This window comes from Sus scrofa, chromosome 5, assembly GCF_000003025.6.
Source record: "Sus scrofa isolate TJ Tabasco breed Duroc chromosome 5, Sscrofa11.1, whole genome shotgun sequence".
Taxonomy (NCBI): Eukaryota; Metazoa; Chordata; class Mammalia; order Artiodactyla; family Suidae; genus Sus; species Sus scrofa.
The window spans coordinates 88,657,637-88,682,588 of NC_010447.5; the positions used below are offsets into that span (position 1 = coordinate 88,657,637).

At 50.4% G+C, this 24,952-nt stretch overlaps 1 protein-coding gene across 5 annotated transcripts in view; it reads left to right on the top strand.

Moving 5' to 3' along the window:
• TMCC3 (transmembrane and coiled-coil domain family 3) overlaps positions 1-24,692 on the top strand; it is a 272,769-nt gene extending 248,077 nt beyond the window's left edge. For 4 of the 5 annotated variants that reach the window (XM_021092754.1, XM_021092755.1, XM_021092753.1 and 1 more), the window contains exons 2-4: positions 9,954-10,855; positions 13,233-13,368; positions 20,232-24,691. In XM_021092754.1, coding sequence (XP_020948413.1) covers positions 9,954-10,855; positions 13,233-13,368; positions 20,232-20,534 — 1,341 coding nt within the window. In that variant the 3' untranslated portion in view covers positions 20,535-24,691. Of the gene's footprint in view, positions 1-9,953; positions 10,856-13,232; positions 13,369-20,231 lie in introns of all 5 variants that reach the window. The other variant, XM_021092752.1, reaches the window with a different exon arrangement.

Sequence of the window (24,952 nt, forward strand, 5' to 3'; positions counted from 1 at the left end):
CCATTATTTGTTATGGTACCCAAACCAAATTAAACCTGTGGCCTGCAGAGAATAATTTAGCTATGAGGCTTAGACTGGCTTTCACAATGCGCCTTAGGGCCTGAGTACCAAATGCTGTTTCCTGGCGCCGTCTTACAGAGCTACATAGCATCCTTTCAAAGGATGCCGACCAAGTCATGACCCCAGCGTGGCTTTCCCTGGGTGCCTTGGGAAAGGGGAGTAGAAGTAGGTGTGCCCACTTATGAGGTTGGTGTGTTTGCCCACATTCCCCCAGTCACATGTGGGAGTGAGCAGCTGGTGGTCATCTCCCGGCAGGATGGCACACTCAGCTTCTCTAAAGTGCACTTACCTCTTTCCACGAACAGTCGGCTTGTGATGGGCACACGGAAAATAGAGGAGTAGCAATAATATCCACGTGTTCACAAAAAGGAAAAAAGCAAGTAGGCTTATCGCCACGTCTCACCGTTGCTCTCAGTTTGGTTCTGACTTCTAGTGTTCACGGCAAAAAGAGAGACATATCACTGGTATCTGGTAGACGCCACTGTCTTACTCCCTTCTGTATCCACTCTGTGTACTGACCCGAGAAGCTATGCTCTAGTAGACAAGTTGCTTTCCCTTTTAGATGGGGCAGGGATTGAACTGAAAAGTTACTTGGGTACATATTTAGGCTGCTCCTTTTAAAAACAGGCATTAGGAGTTCCCGCTGTGGCATGACGGCATCGGTGATGGCTTGAGCGTGCTGGGATGCAGGTTCGATCTGTAGCCTGGCACGGTGGGTTGAGGATCCGCCGTTGCTACAGCTTCGGCCGAGGTGGCACCTGCAGCTCAGATCTGATCCCTGGCCCAGGGAACTCCATATGCTGTGGGACAGCCCAAAAAAGAAAACAAACAAACAAACAAACAGGCATTAGGCCAAGTGAGATCTTCACGGATTCTTCCACCTCCGAAAGCCTAACTCCCGTTGCAGGTCAGTATCCCCAGGCATCTGCTGGTGTGTGTCTAAGGGGGCGCGAGGCACGGGTACCATCCCAGACCGTGTTCCCATCGGAGATGCCGAAGCACTGCAGGACAGCAAGCGCCGGATCTGTTCGTTATCGTTCAGAAGCTTAGCTTAAGCACACGTCCCTCCCAAGAACTCCCCCTCTCCGTGTTGGGGGGACAGGGGAGGCAGTGACTAAATGCTGTAGGACAAGGAGAAGGCTGGGCTCCAGCCCTGGGCAGAGGCCGACTTTCTGCGCCCAGGCTGCCTCTCTGGCCAGATTGCCTGCCAGCCGTCCTTCTCTGCCCTTGGGCTCAGGGCCTTGGGACCCGTTTCCCTCCTTGAGAGCTGCCTCTGGCCCTCTGGTTCTGCTGGGGCAGATCGTGGCCCCCCACCTCCCACATCTCCCTTAGCTCCCAAGGCCAGAGCTCAGGGCCCTTTGCTGGGAAGGTTTTGCTGACAGACGCTTCACCCTTGAGGAAGGACCATGGGTGGGGGGGATTCCAGCACCCTCACCAGTTGTTAGGTCAGTGCCCAGGGGCTCTCACCCGCCCCTTCCCTCGGTTCTGAATATAGGAACTAAAAGCCTCAATGACGTCTATTCTGTGTTTAGTCCCCAAATTGGGGCTTCCTGTTTCCCCTTCGGCAAAGCTCACCATCCACGTCTCCCCACAAGAAGGAACTGGGAACCCTCCTTCCAGAAGGCAGGGATGGCGGTGGAGGTGAAGAGCAGCAGTTGGGGGCTCACTTCCCTTTCCTCAACTTGCCGGTCTTCCAGGTACGCGGGGTCCCCAGAGATGCCCTCCTCTTCTCAGCAGCGCCCCCTCTGGGCGTTGCCTTCCTTTGGGCGGCAGGTGGTCCTCAGTGCCCCCCGCTGTCATCACCGCAGCCTTCTGCTCTTGAAGGCGCAGTCTTTTAAAATCTGGCCTTTCCTCCTCCCCTTTAATTTAATTCTTACATAAATTATAAGGTATTCAGTGAATCTTTACCAGGTCAGCCTAACTTCGTGAGGGATCAGTTTGCATTAATTGAGAGCTATTTTGACGACGTGTGTCTTCCTAATGTATGTAACTCAAAGTAGGTTACCTACCCCCGTTGCCTGGTAGAGGCTTAATGAGAAGATGATTATTTCTAATTACGGTATCAAGTGTTTGTTAAGTGCTTGAAGACATTTGAAGAATTTGTTTTTGAGAGCCTCGAACACTGTGCCTCATCTCCCTTACGCTACTAATTAGCAGTATCTGTGGCTGAAGGGTTGGACTCTCAAAAGTATGCGTATTCGAGCCTCAGTTCCAAATGATCCTTAACTCCAGATTGACTTGACCTGCAGTCAAGAAATAGAACTTTTTTAAACAAAAATTGTACTGGAGTATAGCTGACTTATAATATTGTGTTGGTTTCAGAAATACGGCACACCGAATCAGGTATACATACAGATCTATCCTTTTTCAAATTCTTTTCCTATATAGGTTATTACAGAATATATATAGGTTATTACAGAATATTGAGTAGATTTCCGGTGCTACCCGGTCGGTCCTGGGTAGTTGTCTGTTTTCTGTATAGTCGCGTGTCTACGTTAATCCCAGCCTCCTAACTTACCCCTCCTCCACCACGTCTCCCCTTTGTTAACCACAAGTCAGAATTCGAACTTTCGGCGCTACAGATTCTTTTGTCAGTGACACTGAGAGGAAGAGGTGGGGAGAAATAAGCCTTTATGATCAAACTTAGTGACTCAATTCCCGTTCTGTACACCGTGGCCTTATTTGAAGTCCAGAATGTACCATTGTCAGACCTGAACTACGAAAGGAAGTGTCTTTTGTCTAAACAAATTAGAACAAACATTGTACCGAGACGCTTTGCTGATACCGTATCCTCTTGAAGACCACGTGACGATCTTTCCGCTTTTTCATTTCTAGCATGTAGTGGGGGAAAGTGGCTTTCTTCTTGTACATAGATCTTGAATGTTGTGTGTGGGTATCCGCCTGAGATGGAGTAATTATGTCTTGATAAGGACGAGTATCGAGCCTTCAGAGTTGCTGTGCTGGGACAGATTGGCTCCATCCGAAAGAAGGCCGAGTATTTGATGCCGGGGTCCAGCGACTGGGTTAGCGTCCTGGGGTTCCATATTCACTGAATGGCTAGACGTTTTGCAAGTGTGTATCAAGTGACCCCAGGGTAGCGAGAGGGAAGCTGGGTTGGTAATATATGTATGACCAGCCGGAAAGTGACAGAACGCTTCTGGTGGAACATACAAAGGTCCCCCCATCAGGGCCTGCTTTCCCAGCTCTGTCCCCAGCCGAGGGAAGCGTGCCTCCCCTTCTCACCAGGCAGATCCGTGGCTTACCTGCTGAGTGCCTGCTCCCATCTGTGCCCAGATATCAACCCCTGACGTGGGTGGCCCCCGAATCTTCTCCACAGGCCCCTCATCTTCCCTGCTTTCCTGACTTCTCCCCTTTCTCTCTGTCTCCTTCGCTTTATGATTGTAAATACATGGGCCTGATTCTGATAAAAGCAGTGCCGCTTTTATCCTCATAAAATCATTTTGCCTCCATCTCTGTGTCTCTTGCGGTAGGAAGTCACATGGGTGACGATTTCAGGCTCCGCCCACTGGAGAGTGTCGTGACGGGGCTGTTCTAAGCCAGACCAGAGCATCCCCACCCGTCGGGATGACCATGGGCGGGACCCTGCAGAACGCGCACATCTCACGGGGTCACGCATGTTTGGTATAATTGAGCTGAGCCCCGGTTAAGCTGTTTATTTTCTGTGGATTTCAAAAAACATATATGTTCTTTATAAGCTTGGTTTTCCTGTAAAATAGGGTTGCTGTGAGGACTCTCTGAATGCACATGACTCCGTAGTGTGACGCCTGACTCACAGTCGCAGTGCTCGGTCATGATTGTCAGGGAAGCAGCCTCTGGAGGCGGGTGGCCTGGCTTTCAGACTCGTCTCTTCTGTTTGCTGGGCAATCGGCTTAGCTTCTTTTTGCCTAGTTTTCTCATTTGTACTCTGCTCATAGTAGTAGAACTTATCTCCGCATTTTTGGCCAGTAGGATGTGGCCCATGCCACTCACACGGTGTTTCTCCTCCTGGGCCTGTGGCAGGATGGCACTTAGGTAGAGCTGCTGGGATGAGCACAGGAAGCCCAGGTGTCTCTCCTGCTGGACGCCTTTAGGAGGCAGCCAACGATTCACCCAGTTCCCTGCCCCTCCTCGGCCGCCAGCACATCCCTGGTGGCGGAGGCACCATCGCAGCCTGGGCCCCTCCGCCTGCTTGCTGGTTGGCAGGTTGGTTAGCATGAGCACGAACTACACCCAGCCCCCCGCTTTGTTCCGCTCCTGGGGTTTTGACATCGATTGTGAGCCCAGCAAAGCCCAGCACATTGGGACTGCCACACCTCGAGGCAGATTTCCGCTAGCACGAGTCATGATGCACCGAGGCTGCAAAACGTGAGGAGGCCCTTGGATCCCGAGCCTGCAGCTCCTTCGCGGCCTGTCCGTGAAACTGCCCGCTCGCCCGCGCGTGGGCTCTGCCACACCTGTGCCCGGCAGGGCCCGCCCGTTTGGAGGATCCGACCCTTCCCTTAGAGGACCGGATTCTAGCAGCTTTTTGTAAAGCAGAAGTTCATCCTCTGGCCACGGGACCAGGCAGGCAGGTGATATCCGTGCCCTGGCTCCGATCTCCCTGCCTTGGCACTTTCTGGCCGCTCCGGGACCCCAGGTCCCCAGGCTCTCCGGCCTGAGTCCACGCCCTCCTTTCCGGTTCTCTGGGTTTGGGCGGTGTATGGTGCCTTGCCTGCCCTTCCCTTCTTGTCCTGTCTCTCTGGAGCTCTGGGGGGCGGGGGACACATGAAATGTCCCAGGGGACAGTCCTTTTCTGAAGCCTGAATGGTGTGTTCCAGCAGCCCTGGGAGGGACCGCGTCGGGCCCCGCATCCCAGTGAGTGAGGTGAGCGCCCAGGGGCGTTGTGCTGGAGGCCTGGACTGGGGCACAGATGACTCAGTGTCCGTTTTTGACATCTGTCCCGGGTTTAAAGGTTTTCCTTAGCCCTTGTTCCAAAACGTTGAGATGACGGTGGAACTGTTTCTGCTGCCGGAAGGAAAACATTATTAAGAATGGCTTTTCACTAGGATGCTCCTGGTCTGCTTTTCATGTAAGGTAATAACAGACAAGTCATTCGGAGAGAACTGAAGAGGGTTAGCAGTCATTTAAAAAAAAGCATCGTTTCTGCCAAAATAGTCATTCTGGTTCCTTGGGGTTTTTTTACTTGGGAAATACAAAAGCATAACAAAAAGAATGACTCCTCATAACCCCACATTGTTAACACTTGAGAGCTCGTTTTCCTTTTAGTTTTTACATACAGGTGCATTTTTCATAAAATCAAGATAATAAATGCAAAGCTTGATTGAAACCATTTTCTGTGCCAGGAAGTCTTTAACTACTTTATATGCATTATCTCATTTATTCCTCATGACTCTTCAAAGAATTGTTATCACCCCTTTAACAAGGAGGAGGCAACTGAAGCACAGAGAGGCTAAGTCATTTTTCCACAGTCACACAGTTTGAAAGGGTGGTGCCAAGACGGAAACCAAAGCAGTCCCTGTCTCCAGAGCCCAGGGTTTTGACTGTCCTGTGACACTGTCTCACAGTAAAGTTAGCTCGCATTGCATTTCAAGGAATTTTGCAGCGTTAGCTCTGAGTTGTCTGGTTCCATCTGCTCGTTTTATAGGTTACGAAGTCAAAGACCATAGATGTGATTAGACTGACCTGAGAACACGCAGCTAGTATCCGTGTCGTCACTGGAACACACGGGCCGCGTGCTGGCTGACTCCGGGCCATCTCTGGCCCGTTGTCCTCCTCCGGGGGCCCCAGCCCTAAACGGCTGCCTTGCACCGCTGACCTCAGGCCGAGTCCAGGTGGAGTGGAGGACGGAGGCCTCGGACGCTTTCTGCCCAGCGTGTCCCTGAACCCTCACTTTGGGTTGGGGAATGTATGGGTGTCTCGGGATGCGTGTTAGCTGCCTCGTAATTCTCCAGGTTGAGCTAGGGCTGCAAAAGGCCGGACCGTGCAGCCCAGCAGTAGTTCCAGCGTTCCCCCCCTCATCAGAGGTGTCTAGCCGAGATTTGCCCACGAGCAGTGAGATTGATTGGGCTTTAAACGCTGTTGCCTTCCTCCACCTGGGCTCTCGAGGACCTGCCAGGCGTTGTTGAGACTTTCCAGTGAGCCAGATGTCAGCCAGCCACCTGCGTGTAAACATGCCTGCATCCGCGGGTGGCCGCCGCAGTGGGGCTGCGGGTTAAAGGAAGAGGAGCGGGTGATGACTTCTCGCTGGGTCCGGCAAGGTGTGATTTAGACACCTGTGTCTTCACAGGTGTGGTGGGCTTCTTAACAGGGAGTGTCAAGCAGGTTGTCTGGGTTTTGATGACTTTATCAGACCTTAGCTCCAGTGGGCAAGAGCGCTCCCTCTTACCACTCTCACAAACAATGTGGAATGAAAACAGACAAAAAGAGTCCTGATGTATTAGTCAGAACTCACGTGTGCCGTTACGAGTCAGGTTCGAGGTTCCTTCTAGAGGTGCAGGTGCTGTAGCTGTGATTGAAGGGGGCACGAGGGCAGCGTCTGTTTTTTTTAACTGGCTTCTGGTTACAGTGGGTTCACAGTTTGTGAAAATTTTAGTTTTATTATTATTGGATGTGCACGTCTCTGCATGTGAATCATACATCAATTAAAGTTTAAAAGTCCATGTTTAATTTTTATTTGTGTATCATGTTGCACGTTGATACTCAGACATCGCTGTTTAGTTGAATCCATTTGAAATGAGGTGGAACTTCTAACCTGAGTATAAAGAAAACACCTTCACCTGGAATTGTCAGGTCTATCTGGGCAGAGCCTCCAAGGTCTTTTTTTTTTTGAATTACTTAATGAAAATTTTTTTTTTTTTTTTTTGGTCTTTTTGCCTTTTCTTGAGCCGCTCCCCCGGCATATGGAGGTTCCCAGGCTAGGGGTCTAATCAGAGCTGCAGCCACCGGCCTACGCCAGAGCCACAGTAGCGCCAGATCCGAGCCGCGTCTGTGACCCACACCATAGCTCACGGCAACGCCAGATCCTTAACCCACTGAGCCAGGCCAGGGATCAAACCCGCAACCTCATGGCTCCTAGTCGGATTTGTTAACCACTGAGCCACAATGGGGACTCCTACTTAATGAATTTTATTACATTTGTAGGTGTACAACAATCATCACAACCAAATTTTAAAGCATGTCCATCCCAGGCCCTCAGTGCATCCCCCCACCCTTCAACCTGTCTCCTTTGGAAACCATAAGTTTTTCAAAGTCTGTGAGTCAGTATCTGTTCTGCACAGGAGTTCATTGTGTCCTTCTTTAGATCCCACATGTCAGTGGAAGCGTGTGATGTTGGCGTCTCACTGTCTGACTGACTTCACATAGCATGATCATTTCTAGGCCATCCATGTTGCTGCAATGCCGTTATTTCTTTCTCTAAGGTCATTTTTTGGATTCTACTCAAATCTGTCTTACAGGACTTCTGTGTAGATTCTCCTGGAATGAAGAATGATGTCAGGTTAGCTCAGGAAACATTTAATTGACAGCGTCCTGTGAATAAGAGCGGGTGTCAGCTCTACACACTGGGTACAGGTGTGACACCACGTTGCCTCCGAAGGATCGAAGTGATAAAAGGAGGAGTAAAGTGCCACCAGAGCACCGCGGAGGGTCACATAAAGGAAAGGCAGCTTTCTGACGGGACCGGGCAAAGCTCTACGGCAAGGGTGGCGTTTGAAATGGATCCTAAAGAACAGGTGGGATTTTGATAAGCACTCAGCATTGTGAATATCACAGGTATGAGGAAATCCATAGGAAATTCACACACGTTCTGGGTCGTGTGGTTCACTCAAGATGATTGGCATCTATCGGGTACAGGGTGAGGCCTGAAAGGTAAGCGGGACCTTATGGTTGGCAGGTTGTGTGATATAATTTGGGAGGCATTAGGGAGCCAAAGAGCGTTTCTGAGGAGTAGCATGAACAGATTGGATATCTTCAGTGAAATCGAATGTCCAGCCTTGTGCTTGTACCGTTACTGTGAATTACTCTGCCCCAAATAAGCATTTCCTGGGTCGGTGCGTTCTTTGTGACTGCAGTTGGAGCCAGGTCCTCTGGGGTCCGCCAGCGAGCCGGGTGCTTGGTTTCCTTGCGCTTCCCGTGCTCGTCTCCCCAGGACTTGGAGGTAATCATTTCGTACCTTCTTCAGTCCCTACGCCCATCTTTCCCGCTTGACCAGATAAAGTCACACCTCCTTCATCCTTTTGTTCTTCTTCTAGTTTTAGAAGGACTTGGCATTTATTTGCTTCTGGTCTTTCGCATGTGATGCTCTTCTTGGAGATAAATGAGCCAGGGGCTCTTAGCCCTGGCAGAGTTGTGTGAAGGAAGAGAGAGGCTGAGAAGTAACGTTAAGTTGTGAAGGAGGCCTGCTCCATGGACCTGGGGTGGTACCCTACTGTGCTGTTGGGCTCCCTCTTTTGGGAAGAAGCACTAGGTAGGCTTTTTCATCTGGCAAAATGTTATACATTTTTTTTTTTTTTTTTTTGGCCACTCCGCAGCATATGGAGTTCTGGACCAGGGATCAGATCTGAGCCACAGTTGCTGCTGCAGCACTGCCAGATCCTTAACCTCCTGTGCCAGGCTGGGATTGAACCTGCATCCCAGGGTTCCAGAGATGCCACCCATCCTGTTGCACCACAGTGGGAACTCCATATGGCAAAGTGTTAAGTGCCCATTATTGAAAATGGACCACAGTTGACCCTGGGTCATTTGGGCAGCATGAGGTCTGTTATTACCTCAGCAGTTTTTTGCTAAGTTAGTGCATTCCCCCCTTTAAAAAACAAAAAAACCCTCACTTGAGTTGAATGCTGTCTTGCCTCTCACTCAGTTTCTGGCTAGACTCCGTATCGAGGCATTATTCTAATCAAAGGGTTGTTAACTTGACAGAGAAGAGGCTTCCGTTTAGATCTTATGAGTCTGTGTTTAGAGATTGTATTCAGACCTTAGAAAGACCTGCTTTTAGTCCTCTAGGGATATGAGTTGTAGGTCCTGACGTGGAAAGAGGACCAGCGTAAGGTGACTTGGATTCAAATCCTGACTCTTTAAGCCTCTGTTTCTATGTGTTACATGGAAATAACACATCCTTTGGCTGGCATGGTGGTGAGGCTGTGACAACCCCTGTGATCATCCAGTGCCCGGCACGCACACCACATGCCCCCCCCCCCCATTGCCAGGGTGCCCAGGGATGCTTTGCAGGTCTTTCCCCAGGTGGCCCTTGAGTGGGAAAGTCATTTCGCATGGTCTTAGTATGGTCTGCTGTTGTTGGTTTTAATCACCGTGGTTGTGGTTTGGGCTCTTTGTTTCCACATCTAAATACTGCTGTTGTGTTACTCAATTATTAAAATTAATCTTGCGCCTTATTATTCCATCATGTCTGTTTGGCGATTCCATTAAGGAAATAATTTCTTGTGTTGACAGGTGTAGCGACTGGAACTTTGTTTTCTTTTTACGTTTTTGTTTGTTTTCACCCCTTCTGGGTGGGGTGCATTTCCCCCAGTGGTGGAGTCCGCTGTGCATGCAGCACGGCGGGCGTTCCAGTGACCTGGGTGCTTTGGGAAATCAGAGCGGCCTGCGCACCGCACTGCATTAGGCATGTTCCACCCCCGCAACCGACAGTTACCGGGTAATCAGACAGAAACGTGGATGCCCAGGGAGAGCTGAATCCCATCCTTGGTCTACAGGGGCGCAGGAAGGAGTTGGGTTGTCCTGGATGCGGCTTGAGCAGAGACGAGGCCTTTTGATCTCGGGAGTGTGGCAGCTGCAAAGGCGGGCTGTACCGCGTGTCTGCCGGGTGGGCACAGCTTCTCTCGCGGCTCCCTCCTTCCAGCTTCCAGGCCTAACGCGCTCTTGCCTGTCTCCCTCAGGTGGGACGGCATGACATGAACACCCTCAGCCTGCCCCTGAGCATCCGCCGCGGGGGCTCGGACACCAACCTCAACTTCGATGTCCCAGATGGCGTCCTGGACTTCCACAAGGTCAGACTCAGCGCCGACAGCCTGAGGCAGAAAATCCTGAAGGTCACCGAGCAGATAAAAATCGAGCAGACGTCCCGGGAGGGGGACGTGGCCGAGTACCTGAAGCTGGTCAGCAGCGCGGACAAGCAGCAGGCGGGCCGCATCAAGCAGGTGTTCGAGAAGAAGAACCAGAAGTCGGCGCACGCCATCGCTCAGCTGCAGAAGAAGCTGGAGCAGTACCGCCGGAAGCTCCGCGAGCTCGAGCAGAACGGCGCCCCCCGCAGCGCCAAGGACCTGGCCAAGGAGCCCCCGAAGGACGCCCAGGCCGCTCTGAAGGAGGCGCCGGCCAAGGCCCGCGCCGGCCCGGCCGGCCTGGAGGCGGCCAGGTCGGGCCTGCCGGGAGTGTCGCTCACCCCGCCCGTGTTCGTCTTCAGCAAGTCCAGAGAGTTCGCCAACCTGATCCGCAATAAGTTCGGCAGTGCGGACAACATCGCGCACCTCAAAACCTCCCTGGAGGAGTTCCGGCCCGAGGCCAGCGCCCGGGCCTACGGGGGCAGCGCCACCATCGTGACCAAGGCCAAGTACGGCAGCGATGACGAGTGCTCGAGCGGCACGTCGGGCTCGGCCGACAGCAACGGGAACCAGTCGTTCGGGGCCGGGGGCGGCCCGGGCAAGCTCGCAGCCATCCTGGAGGAGCTGCGCGAGATCAAGGACACCCAGGCGCAGCTGGCCGAGGACATCGAGGCGCTGAAAGTGCAGTTCAAGCAGGAGTACGGCTTCATCTCCCAGACCCTGCAGGAGGAGAGATACAGGTATCCCGGGCCAGAGTTACTCGCTGCAGCGCTGGCTCCAGAGTCAGGCGCTCGCGGTTGTATCTCCGAGGAATATGCATCTGGGTCAGAGGCATTTAGGAATCGATCGATCTTTGTGATTCTGAGTTATGCTCTGTGACTCGAAGCCTGAGAGCTTAGAGAAAGACGTCACGGTGCGGGGGTGGGGGGTGGGGTGTCTGTTAAAATATCCCTGCAGAGGGGGCAGCTCGGGCATATGGAGCTCCTGATTCCCTAGACTCCTGTTAGGACGTCTCAGGACCCTCATTCAGAGCTCTGTATTCCATTTCCCTCCATAACAGCTGTCAAGTAAAAACAGATGCCTTCTCCAGCAAGGTAGCTTTTATTTGGTACATAAGGCTTTATCTAGTGTGATTTTGGGTGGGGTTTTTTTGGCCCCTCTGATGACACGTAGAAGCTCCCAGACCAGGGATTGAACCCACGCCACAGCTGTAACCAGAGCCACAGCAGGGACAATGCCACGAGATAACGCCTAGGGTGGTTTTTTTTTGTTTTTTTTGTTTTTTTTGTTTTTTAATGATACTATGGTTTACTCATTAAACCTTTCACCTCAAATGAAGAATTTTCACAAGGAATCTTAAGATTGAAGTAGCCATTAAAATCTTGTGGCTTATATTGGCCAATTTTCTAAGTCGGGTGTTGGTGGGCTGGTTTTTGGTGATTGTAGCATAAAAAGTGTGTGCGCCCACCATCCCCTTCTCCACCGTTTTCCCGGGAAAAATAGCCCCTGCCCCGCGTTATTTTTGTCAAATGAATATGTTAACTTCTAAAACTGTAGATAAAAAAATGAATGCCTATTACATATTGTAAGATTTCAATTTTAAATTTAGTTTACAAGTTGTTTTATATCTGATATGTGACTTTACATATGTGTTAATTTAGAGACATGAATTTTTTCGGCTCGCCTATTTTTAGGAAATGATTTTTTCAAATTTTCTGCATGCATCTTTGACTTTGGATTCTTTGTCACATAAGAATGACTTTTGAGTCACAACTTTTCCAGATAATATTAACTTTAATGCCATTCAGATATTTTGGGATACCGCACCCTTTGGATCCAGATTTTATTTCGACTCACAAATACCCATTTGCTGAAGTTCGGAACAGTTTTGATGATGCTCGTGTGTTATCTCGTTATGTTTGTGAGCTTCATGGTTGTCACTCACTATATGGCTTACTTTAAGAGGTGCGTTTTTTTTGGATTTTTTTTTTTTAGGGCTGCACCCACGGCATATGTAAGTTCCCAGGCTAGGGGTCAAATCAGAGCTGCAGCCCCTGGAATGTGGGATCTGAGCCATGTCTGCAATCTACAACACAGCTCATGCCAACACTGGATCTTTAACCCACTGAGCCAGGCCAGGGATCAAATCTGTAGCCTCAAGGATACTAATCGGATTCTTAACTCACTGAGCCACAACGGGAACTTCCAAGAGATCTTTAAAAGGCTTGTTTATAACACCAGCATTGGGCACCTATGAAGTCCTACCTGAGAATAATCCTTAAGTCTGTATTAAGGTTTTTTTTTTTTTAAATGATTCTATCAAGTGGCCTATAAAAGCATCTAAAATTGGTATTGATTGAAGTCATTCCAGGCTAATGCATCTTCCCTAAATAGTGCTTCCTGTTTCAGAATAAACATTATAAGGTTTCAAATACAAGACAAACTTCTTCTCTGAGGGGAGTGAAGGGTGGGAGGGGAAATCTTTGTGTTTCTATTAGATTTGGACTCTTACATTTAAATTTGGGCTTTTGGAAATGCTCCCCCCTAAGCCATCTTTAATATTTAACAGGCATACTTTTTTTTTTTTATTGGCACTTAAGTGCTAAGAGCTGAAACATGTGTTCAGAATCCCCTTGTGCACTGGGAAATAAGGGGAACTGGCTCCAGTGGAGCAACTGGTCCTTTCCTGTTGGCCTGTGACCATCAACCACCGGGCACTGTGTGAGCGGAAGAGGGAAAAGCACCAGGATGCCGGCGGGTCCTGTCTCAGGCGGCATCCGGGACAGCCCTGTCCCCTCCCCAGTCCTGGCGCTTGCGCCAGCTGACGAGGTCTGTCCCATGGTCCCCACCACCCGTCTGCCGTGGATGGGAAAGCCAGGTTCGGTTTGCGGGAACTCTCAGCCGTGGGCACAGGGTTGCGACTGCAGAGACCAGCCCTTCCTGGCACGGGCGTTCGGTGTCATTCGAAAGCGCGGGCGCCACAGCTCCACTTGTGGGCACGCCGGCTGCGAACACGCCGCGGGGCCCTGGCTGCAGAGAGACACGAAGGACGGCGCTCTCCATGCGCCGGGAGGCTCTGAGATGTCCCGCTCAGAATCTGCGTCTCTCTTTGCGCAGGTATGAGCGGCTGGAAGATCAGCTCCACGACCTCACAGACCTGCATCAGCACGAGACGGCCAACCTGAAGCAGGAGCTGGCCAGCATCGAGGAGAAGGTGGCCTACCAGGCCTACGAGCGGTCGCGGGACATCCAGGTACCTTGCCTCTCGTCGTCAGGTGCACGCGTGGCCTCTCCCCGGCCCTTCATGCATGGGAGCAAACTAAGTGCATTACCCCCAAGCCCGAAAGGAATTCTAGCCCGTGGAGCAAACTTTATTCTTCACCTTATTAACCCCGTTAGCTTATGTTAGAGACATTAAGCTATGTTCTGTTTACTTTCTGCCTGAATTAGTTCATAAATATTTATTACCTACTCCAGGCCTATTATCTGTAGTCTGTTTTCTCCATCGTCACCACAAGCGTTAAAACAGCAGACAGACCTTTCCTTCGACACGTTTGCCGAGGTGGAGGTCGGGAGCCATGCTCTCAAAGCCACAGAAATTCAGGCGTGTGGTGCCCAGCAAGCTGTGGACTAGTGGGGCCGGCGGTCCCTTCGCAGTCAGACACTGGGTTTGGTTCCAGCCTTTCATCGACTTTGTGGTCCTGAGCAGATCTTAAGTCTGTTTACTCACCTGCAAAATAACAGCTTTCATATTTGTGAGGATTTCAGGCACCCGAATGCACACCAGGTGCCAAGACCAGCAAAGAGACTCCATGTCGCTGGTACAGCGACCCTTTCAGGTGATTCCTGTCATTCTCTCCATTTGTCAGAGGTGGAGACTAAGATGCAGAGAGGTTAAGTGGCTTGAACACAGTCTTGCAAATAGTCCTTGGGTAGTGAATGTGAGGGAATGGCCTGGAGAAGGTGGGATTTGAAGGGGGCGGGTGGGATCCCCATGGATCGAGGGTGCTAGTAACCAGATCAGTATAAACAGAACGTTCCAGAATTCATGTGATAGCAATGCTGTAGTGGAGCAACCCTAGGCTTCTTGGGCTCCTTTTGGGGGGGGAGCAGTGTTACCAGAAAGTCTTTTCTCCCCCCGTTTTTATTCAGATATAATTGATACACAATTGTGTAACAGTTTTAAAGGATGTAACATAATGGCTTCATCGATGTATATACTGATATATTAGGAAATGATCATGCAGTAAGTCACCATTCATCTCCTCACAGAGTTACAAATTTGTTTCCTTGTGATGAGAGGTTCCAAGGTGGGCCCTCTTGGCAGCTTTCGAATGTCCGATACAGTTACTGTCAGCTACAATCACCAGGCGGTATCTTGCATCCCCAGGGTTTGCTCACCTGGCAGGGTTTTTGCCTTTTGACCCCCCCTCTCCATTTCACTTCCCTTTGAGATTCTGCATATAAGTGAGATCACACACCGTGTTTCTCTGACTCATTTTACTTAGCATAATACCCTCTTGATCCGTGCACGTTATTGTCCATGGCAGTAGTTCCCCGTTTCTCATGGCTGTGTAATACGCCTGTGTGTGTGTGTGTGTGCGTGTGTGTGCGTGCGCGTGTGTGCGCCACATTTTCTGTAGTCACCCATCAGTGAACACGCAAGTTGTTTCCATGTCTTAACTCGTGTCAAGAATGCTGTAATGAATACAGGGATGCAGTAGCTCTTCAGATGCTGATTTCATTTCTTTCATGCATATGCCCAGAAGTGGAATGGCTGGGTCGCATAGGACTTCTGTTTTTAATTTTTTGAAGAACCTCTACACGATTTTCCATAGTGGCTGCACCAACTTATATTCCCGTTGATCACCTTAAAAAAAAAGGATACGGATACGCTTCAGGTCAGCTCAGCTTCATTTTTACAAATTTTCTGCATAGGCTGCAGTTATTTTCTCCAGCCCCACTTTGCAGGGGAGAAAACTGAACCATAAAGAGGAATTTCTTCCACGATGTGTGAGCCGGTTTCAGCTGCCCGCATTCTGTTCCTTCCGCGTCGGGGGCCGAGCCCGCGCTCATCCCAGACGTCTGTCTGCTCAGACGGTTCTGGGGGCCAGAGCGTCAGACTTGTTTGCCTTTGCAGACCCGGCGCAGAGGATCCTTGGGGGGTTTCTGCCCCTGCTCTGGACGAAGAGACTTCACTTCACTGCTGACTGGTTTAAAAATGTGACCCGGTTTAAATGTGAAGTGTTGCCAGGCGAACAGTGCAGTCATTTTATTGGAACATTCTCTTTTAGGACAGGTCTGGGATCCCTGGCTTGTGTCTAAAGATAGGGTTTTCTCATTTAGGGGATTGTTTGGGTGAATATTGTTATTCCATCTCTGAAGAAACATACTCTGGAGATGGAGAGATAAGATAAAGGGGGGGACTTCACAGAAGGAGCTTAACAATTCAGGGAGTTCCCATCACGGCTCAGCAGTAATGAACCCGACGTATTTGTGAGGATGCAAGTTCCATCTCTGGCCTCGCTCAGTGGGTTAAGGATCTAGTGTGGCTATGGTGTAGGCCAGCAGCTACCTCTAGCCTGGGAAGTACTATATGCTGCATCTGCAGCCCAAAAAAGAAAAAAAAGAAAGAAAGAAAGAAAAAAATTCATAAGAGTTTATTTCAACATTTTCTGGTTTTATCGGTAGCTCAGAAATTGCAAAGAGGGAGTTCCCGTCGTGGCGCAGTGGTTAACGAATCCGACTAGGAACCATGAGGTTGCGGGTTCGGTCCCTGCCCATGCTCAGTGGGTTAACGATCCGGCGTTGCCGTGAGCTGTGGTGTAGGTTGCAGACGCGGCTCGGATCCCGCGTTGCTGTGGCTCTGGCATAGGCCGGTGGCTACAGCTCCAATTCAACCCCTAGCCTGGGAACCTCCATATGCCGCGGGAGCAGCCCAAGAAATAGCAACAACAACAACAACAAAAAGACAAAAGACAAAAAAAAAAAAAAAAAAAAAAGAAAGAAAGAAATTGCAAAGAGGACGTCTCTGTGAGTGACTGGAGGGCCTTTCTCGTTAGGATGGTTAGAATCCTGGCTCTACCTCCTACTGAGACTGCACCCATTGGCTCTGTGCCTCGGCCTCCTCGTCTGTAAAATGGAAATAGTGGGAGTTCCCATCATGGCTCAGTGGTAATGAACCCGACCGACTAGGCTCCGTGAGGGGGCAGATTCAATCCCTGGCCTCACTCAGCGGGTTAAGGATCCGACATCTCTGTGAGCTGTGGTGTAGGTCGAAGAGGTGGCTTGGATCCCATGTGGCTGTGGCTGAGGCATAGGCTGGCAGCTGCAGCTCCAATTCGACCCCTAACCTGAGAACTTCCATATGCAGTAGGTGTGGCCATAAAAAGTCAACACAGGAGTTCCCGTCGTGGCGCAGCAGAAACGAATCTAACTAGAAACTATGAGGTTGTGGGTTCAACCCCTGGCCTCGCTTACTGGGTTAAGGATCTGGTGTTGCTGCGAGCTGTGGTGTAGGTCGCAGACGTGGCTCGGATCTAGTGTTACTGTGGCTGTGGTGTAGGCTGGCAGCTGCAGCTCCAATTAGATCCCTAGCCTGGGAACCTCCATATGCCGAGGGTGCGGTCCTAAAAACCAACCAAAAAAAGACTAAATAAATAAGTAAAATAAAATGGAAATATCAATGAGCTGTCCAAAGGCTGTCAGGAGGATTAAATAAGACAAGACATGCCAAGTGCTTAAATCTTTAGCTGACAGTAATAAACAGACAAAAAAAAAATGCTGGCTAATTTCTTTCTTTATTATATATGAGTAGCCATTATTTCTTGGGGGGTTTTGGCTTCATCTTTATTTCCTGTGTCTTTTGTTTTCACAGGTGGGGTTGTACAAGGGGTGGGGGTGGTAGGAGAAGGATAGCCATTGTCTCTAGGACGCAAGGGTTTTGTTTAAAGATTTACAATTAAAATTGGCAATTAAAAGAGTTTAAGGAGAATCCTGTCCTCTGTCCTTATCCTCAATAAGTTAAATACTGGACCCAAGGAAGTACTAAAAATTGTGGAGCTGAGTATGTCTTAGTGGGTGCTGTGATCAAAATTCCATACCATTCACTGCTTAATTTTCTTGGATTTTTCTTTTGGTAGAAAATTCGACAGAAGTTCTAAGGCAACTCTAAGATCAGTCAATTATATGTGACATTCATCCACTCAATCACAGATGAATGAATATGCCTAAAATGTTGATCTTTGGAGTTCCCACTGTGGCACAGTGAGTTAAGGATCTGGCATTGTCTCTGCAGTGGCACAGGTTTGATCCTCAGCCTGGGGCAGGTGGTTAAAGATCTGATGTTGCAGCGGCTGTGACAGAGGTTGTAGCTGCAGCTCAGATTCTATCCGAACTTCCAAAAAAAAAAAAAAAGGTTGATCCTTTTCCTGTTCTGTCACCTTTTCTGTGCCGTACCTGAAGTGGAGGAAAGAGTCTGGTGGGTCCAGGAAGGCCTCCCAAGTGTTTGAAGAGAAGCCATGATTTGGGGGGGAGCATCTGCCGATTGCCCTAGAAAGCTAGCATTTTTTAGAATGTGAAGGTCTGAAGCTTTACCTTTTTGGTTGACAGCCTGTGTGATGCAGTTGCTATAGTAACAGAGAACCCTCTTCTTTGGCCCGTAGAGTAGGTTTAGCGGAAGAAAAGCAAATCCATGTTGGAGCCATGGTGCTTGTTGAAACTCTGAAAAGACGACTGTATGTTAATTGAGCAAATGTCCTGGTAAATGAGTTAGAAAATAGGCCGGTGAACTCAAAGAGGCTCATTGTCCTGCCTCTCCTTGGGTCCTTTTCTCCGGAGAGGTGGAAGCCTCCTATCCTGTTGCTCCGGTCTCTGGAGCATTCAGCCAGTGTAGCACCTGCTGTGAGCCTGGCACCGGCTCCACGCGGGCGGCCCTGTCCTCGTGCAGGTGTGGTCCCTTGGTGAGGGAGGAAGGCCAGTGGGAGGCTTGACAGAGTCTGGTGGGTCCAGGAAGGCCTCCCTCAGGACGTGACCATTTACGTGGGACCTGAAGGTGGAGGGGCTGGTGCCCGAAGGCCAGCCTCTTAGGCACAGCAAGTGCCTGTGCCAAGGCCCTGACCATGGTCCTTTTCCGAACTTTAAGAAGCCAGTGTTGCCAGAACTGTTGCCAGAACTGTTGCAGGGGGCTCGTATTAAGTGGGGCAGGGGGTCAGGATCAGGGCTGCTAAAGATGTCAGAGCTGCTGCGACAGGAGCCACATCAGCTGTGCGTCTTCCCAAGATCACTTGGGCTGCCGTGTGGAAAGTAGATTCACGAGGTTGAGAACTAAGAGTGGGAGTTCCTGTTGTGACGCAGTGGAAATGAATCCGACTAGGAACCATGAGGTTGCGGGTTCGATCCCTGGCCTCACTCAGTGGGTTAAGAATCCGGCGTTGCCATGAGCTGTGGTGTAGGTCATAGACGCGGCTTTATCCGATCTGGCGTTGCTGTGGCTGTGATGTAGGCTGGCAGCTGTAGCTCTGATTAGACCCCTAGCCTGGGAAGTTCCATATGCTGTGAATGCGGCCCTAAAAGGACAAAAAGAAACAAAAACAAAAAAAAAGAAGAAAGAAAAGACAACCCGTAGAATGGGAGAAATTTAAAAAACAAACAAAAACTAAGAGTGGTGTGTAGAGAAATTATGAGAAAAGTTTTTTTTTTTAAATCTTTTTTCTCTTTATTGTTAGATACTATGCGTAAACATATAAACCAAAAATAGCAGGGATCCTCTTGGGCCTCAGTAAGAGCAGGGGGGGAAGAGGTCCCAGAAACTTTTTTTTAAAGTACAAGACATGTTAGTGCCTGGACCAAGGGTGTGGAAGGCAGGCCAGGGCCAGCAGAGCCGAACCGAAGGCTCCTTCCCTCTCCCCAGAGCCAGGACAACCCAGGGAGCCCCCCACCAGCAGCCGGTCCCTTTGCGGGGGGGTGCCACCGAGGGAACACGCAACACTCTTGGAGAGCAGCACGTAGTATAAGTCAAAGCTCCCTCCCTCCATCCGTGTGCCCTTCAGAGCTCCAACTGAGGAAAAGCAGAGTCCAGTGCACTCTGACCCCTGCCCAGCTGCCCAGGGCCCAGATGCCCCCAAACTTGGCACTTACCAAAGCCTGTCCCAGCTCAGACCCACCATCGCGAGAACTTGACCCTCGTAATGTTGCTGCAGGCAGGGACCCTGGTGACGTGGATGCGGGTTCCTGAGCTGGGGGAAATGACCGATCAAGTGAAGTGTACCCATGTTGCATCCATGGGGCTGGGCGACGGGTAGATGGGAGGGCTGTCAGGGAACACGTCTGCTCTGAGAGCTTGGTGCATCGGGTGCTGTTTTCTGAGAAAAAGAACCAGAAGGGAAACGGAGGTGACGGCAGGAATGGGAAAGGTGCCGACTTGAGTCCGCCCCTGGACGTGTCGCTTTTGAGGTGCTTTTCAGAAGCCCATGGGGCAAAGTCAAAGACACAGGTGGACATGTGAGTCAACCTCCGAAGAGACAGCTGCCCAGAGATTGACCTGGCGTCATTCGTATCTAGTAACCAGAGCCTCGGCAGGAACGAGATGTAGGAGAGCGTGTAGCCTCAGGTCGTGTCCTGGCCCCGCAGCCAGCCTGCCCCAGCCCTCTCGCCCCCGGCCTCCACTGGGGTCCGCGATGGATGCACGCGGATGCTGAGCGCTGGAAATAAGGACTAGCAATCGGAGATGCCACCTGCCCCATGGCTGGAGGAGTCACCTGTCACAAAACAGAACCCCCTCCCTCTAGTTGGTTCCTGATGGTACCACCAGATGCCATGATTGTATGCATTTTATTTTAAATGCCAGTGGAGTCGAAATCCTTGGCCGTGATTCCTTCTCCGTGGTGGTTTACGGTTGTCGAGGCACGCTCGTTCCCTCTGCGAGTAGCAGGATAAAGGGAGCCTCGCGAGTCTTGCCGTCCTTCTCTGTCTTCACCGTTCCCAGCGGGTGGGCTGCTCACAGCTGCCCGGGCCGTGGGCGTCCTGAGTGGGGGCCTTGTGCCCGGCCCAGCTCGCGTGCACGTGCTGCCCGGGGTCTCAGCAGCGTTTGATGCCCGCTCTCCCTCTCGCCCACAGGAAGCCCTGGAGTCCTGCCAGACTCGCATCGCGAAGCTCGAGCTCCACCAGCAGGAGCAGCAGGTGCTGCAGACGGACTCGGTGAACGCCAAGGTCCTGCTGGGGAAGTGCATCAACGTGGTGCTGGCCCTCATGGCCGTCCTCTTGGTGTGCGTGTCCACCATGGCCAAGTTCATCGCGCCCATGATGAAGAGCCGCTTGCACATTCTCGGCACCTTCTTCGCCGTGACTCTCCTTGCGATATTTTGTAAAAACTGGGACCACATTCTGTGCGCCATCGAAAGGATACTAATACCCAGATGAAGCCGCCGCCTTCCGTCCCCAGTCCTTCGAGTTGTTATTTCAAAGGAAACTGTGCAGACGACCACATCCTAAAACGAACGCTGTTCCGACGCAGGAGTACGAGGACCAGGGCTGTAGCACGGTCCAGCTCGGGCCCTCGTCCTTGGCTCGTGAGAATCTCTTTCCAGACGGTCCCTGCCTTGCACACTGCCTTAGTCAGGCCAGGTCTCCAGCCCACCTGCCTACCCAGCTTGGCCAACCTCTGGTTGGTGAGTGCTTGGCCTAATTAGTGACCCAGCAGAAAAGGGACGTAAGATGCTCACTCCCTCTCTCTTGGGTCTCTGTCAAAATCACCCTTTCCTGAGTTGCGTTTTTCGCGGGTCCCGTAAGCAGCAGGGGTGACGGGAGGGGGCGAAGCACAGGTGTTGCCCCTGTGAACACGTGTGGTCCATGGGGTTACAGTAAGCCCTGTGTCATCCATCCCACCGTCCACTGATGACCATAGGTCCCACGTGTGCCCAGTGTCCACAGTGGCCAACTGTGTGTGACTCTCTGTCCCGTGGAAGTCTTGTAACACCCCCCTGTCTATCCAGCCGATGTCCAGCTTCCGTGTCCGGTTGCGCTGTAAATGGTAAGACGCGAGCACTGATGAGCGGGCTTTGGCTTCCTGTGTCCAGGGAGCTGCACACTGGGTTTCACCCAGCTGTCAAATGCACCATCTTCCGGGCATGCAGACACGCTTCCCAATCCCTCTTCAAACTGTGGCTCTCACTTCTAATTGCGGTCCGACCCGCACCACCCCCGGGCTTTGTGTTCAGCACACCTTCGTCGCTCTAGGCCCCTCTGAGGACCTGGTGCCCTTCCCGTGATTGGCCGTATTCACCCTCCTCGAGGGATGGCAACGCTTGCTCAGTAAATGAAAACCAAGGATGCTGCTGTCGCAGGGTTTTTCCTCTTCAAGCAGGACAACAGGATCCGAGTTTCTAAAGCCCAAGTGCCCTGAGGTAGGCACACCGAAAGGGGGAAGGAAATACGACGTGTGGTCTGAGCGGGTGGCAGCCGGATCAGTGGGCGCGGCTCACCAGGGCGAAGCTGGAGAGGCTCCTCCTCGGACCCCGAGAGACCAGCAAGAAGAGGGTCCGTTAGATCTGGGGTCCGAGCCAAGGGTGCCATCTGTCTCTAGGATCTTGCTGACCATACGTCCTAAGGTCATGAGTGGCGTGGCCGCACTCCCACCGAGGGGAAGGCCTTCAGAAATCAACGTCTTTGGCCCCTTTGGGGGCGCCCTTCACTCTCTTGAGCCCAGATAATGTTTTCCGTTAAATCTCTCTGTGTAGATGACACAAAGGAAGACCGAGACGATTTTCTTGGACACCCTGGATCGGCCTCTCTTCCCACCAGCTGTCCTCTCAGCTGAGGCGTAAAGATCCGTGTGCGTGTACATTTTCCTCCAGGAAACATCGGAGCGTCGGGATTTCAATTAAGTGCAATATTTGGCAAACAGCTGCTCTGAGGGAAATCTCCTGAAAAAAATGTGACGTGTGCCGTGATTTGAGGGAACAGCGGGGTAGTGGAGTGTTTGGTTCAAGTCCAGTGTGGGTCAGACTCATACAACTCAAGCTTGCTTGCTTTTCTTTTCTTTTTTTACAGTTTACAAATCAGTGGTTTTAGTCAATGTACACTTATGTAACAGTCTCTACCATCTCATTCCAGACTTGAGCTTTTGAAAACAATAAACATCATTTCATGAAAGTTTTGGATTCGGGGAAGAGGGAGTCCCAGTCTCACCCCATCTCGTGGCGGGGGCCCCTTTCACTGCCAGACTCTCGTCTGGTCCCCCAAGTCGGCTGGAAATGCACTGTGGTCCATCCAACCCAGGGGCTGGAACCAGGTTGCAGATGCCGGGAAGGAAGGGGCAAGAGTGCTGCGCGTGTCTGTTTCCATGGCCAGCGTTCCCTGTTCGCCGTGGGCCTCAGTCTCCGTGTGCGCCCAGGGCTGGATGTAACTTAGGCCGGTGAATCGAGCTGGGGCCTGGCCTATTCGTGTCTCTGAATCTTTCTGAGGCACTTTGGACAAGGCAGGGAGTGGGGTGGACGCAGATGCTGCTGGTAGCTTAGAAGAAGGGAGACCCCTCGCCCTCGAGGTCAGGGCTCTGGGAGGTTCCAAGAAGATGTGGGCCATCGTCCCACAGCCCCACCCTCCCTCTGCCACCCACCCTGGCACGTGTGCCCGGATGCTTCCTGACCTGTCATCTGTGTGTTCCTCTCCCTGGTGAGAGAAGCGGGGGAGAAAACGGCAGCCCGGTCCCCCCCCCCCCCCCCCACAGCCGGGAGCCCCTACCAGGAGCTGCTCAGAGCTGGCTCTCTTCTGAAATGCTGGAGTGTCCACCTGCTCACCAAGTTTTTTAAAGAATTCAATTTCCGGTGATTCTCATTCGATTTGAAAAAGCTTTTTTTCACTTGGATATGTTCAGGCTACACAGTGTATTTATTTTAGAGTCTTGTGGAAAGTTCATGAAGCTTTTCAATAAATGATATACTCCAAGGAGACTTTGTCTGTAGTTTATTAGTCTCAGTAAACTCTCCTGCTGCTGCTTTTTTTTCACTGCCAAGGAGACTAAATGTTGTAAATATACAACAGAAAGAGTGATCTAGCTATGGCAAATCCTGGCATTGGATACCCATGTACATTTAAGTTGAATCTTCCCCCCACTGTTCACTGGCAGGCAGGCGGTGTGCTGTGTATGCCCGGAGAGGAAAGCTGGCTGTGGGCTGATGGGTAAACACCTGCTCCCTCAGCAAACTTACACCGCGTGATCGGAGGTGCTGGACGTTGGGTCCTAGCACCAGGGTTTTTGGTGATGCATTATTTTCATGATCACCAGGATAGCGATGGTTTGCTCAGGGCAAAACCAAAACCTAAAACTACTCTCTTATGGGTTTCATTTGAATTGGCTATTCCAGCTTGTATTTTGAGTATGATTAAGTCAGAGCAAAACACCCCCCCCCACTCACCCCACCACCAATAAAAGTTTAAACCCACAATGAAGCAATAACTAAAAGTATTCCATTGCCAATTCTGGACGGTGAAAGTAGGGTGAGCCCCACGTTTCTTGCGTGTACAGTTAGTTGTGTTGCTTGTACAGTTGCTGTGATCTGAAGATAAACTGAAATTTTCTGCAACTCCTCCCCTTTCCATTCCGGCCCGTGACGCTGTTACCCTTCCCTGTCAGTGAGCATCCCGGTGATGCTGGCCCTTCTCCTGCTTTGTCGCTCTTTGTTTCATTTAAATATTTCCCCATCATGCTTCTTGCCTTTGTCTTTTTTTTCTGGTGGAGCAGGTTTAATTATGGGCTCAATAGTAGGGAACTAGCTTCCCTTGGGCAACTAATTACTTAGGTCCTTTCTCTTTGGAGTTTAAATACCAAATTATTTTGCATCAAATGGGAACACTTTTTCCAAATATAGTTGTATGCACTTGGAAAAAACATTTAAATATGCTTGTTAATAGGAACATATATGATTAAACAACCTATTGTGCATATTTCTATAACCGCAAGGAACCAGGAGTGGGATGAAATGGCATTCCTTTAAATTCAGGACTTTATCTGGAGAAAGGTGTTTTAAGAAGTTCAGCACATGTGCTGAGGAAAGAGTTGGTCTGAAAGATAAGCCACTGAAAAGAATGAAATTGACCTATTCATAGTAAAAGTAAAGAAGTTTTTTTTTTTTTTTAAGGATACATTTAACAAGAGGGAAAACCAGAGGATTTAAAGCAGAACTAATCTATAATTTTCTAAAGTGAATACAATTCTCTGTTTATAAGAAGCTGGAAAGTCATGTACCTTGATTGCAGTAGGAATGATTTATGTGTTGCAACTTTAATTTATTTAAAGCGTTTTGACTCTATTTGTCCTCAAATGTTTCAACAAAAGTGTGCTCTCTGTTTAAGGTATGTTTAGGCAGTAGTGAGCGGCTCTAAGCGAAGAAACTGGAAATGTTTATTATGAGGTCTGTTGGAAATTTCTGTTTTGTGGGATATCCTATAGTTTCTTGTCAGCCTAAAATGGTCAGTTCTCTGTAGCTCTTCACCCCATTCAAAGCAGGTGCCATTATTTTTTAAAAGAAACACTTCATGTTGCTTTGATGTTAAATAAAGAGCTAGATTTCTTAAATTTTCACATTTGTCAGAGACCCTCTCAGTAGTAGATGCGCGTGTGGGTGTGTGTTGAGCGTGATCGTTTTTAAAGACCGACTGTCGTCGCGCAGGTTTGGGTTCATGACAGACGATTCGACGGTGTAAAGGTTTCCACACACTTGCTGTCTCCACACGTGCACAGCCTCCCCTACTGTCAACATCCCTCACCGGGGGGACATCTGTGACACTGAACAAGCCTGCATTGACCCATCATTATCACCCAAAGTCCCTAGTTTATGTTA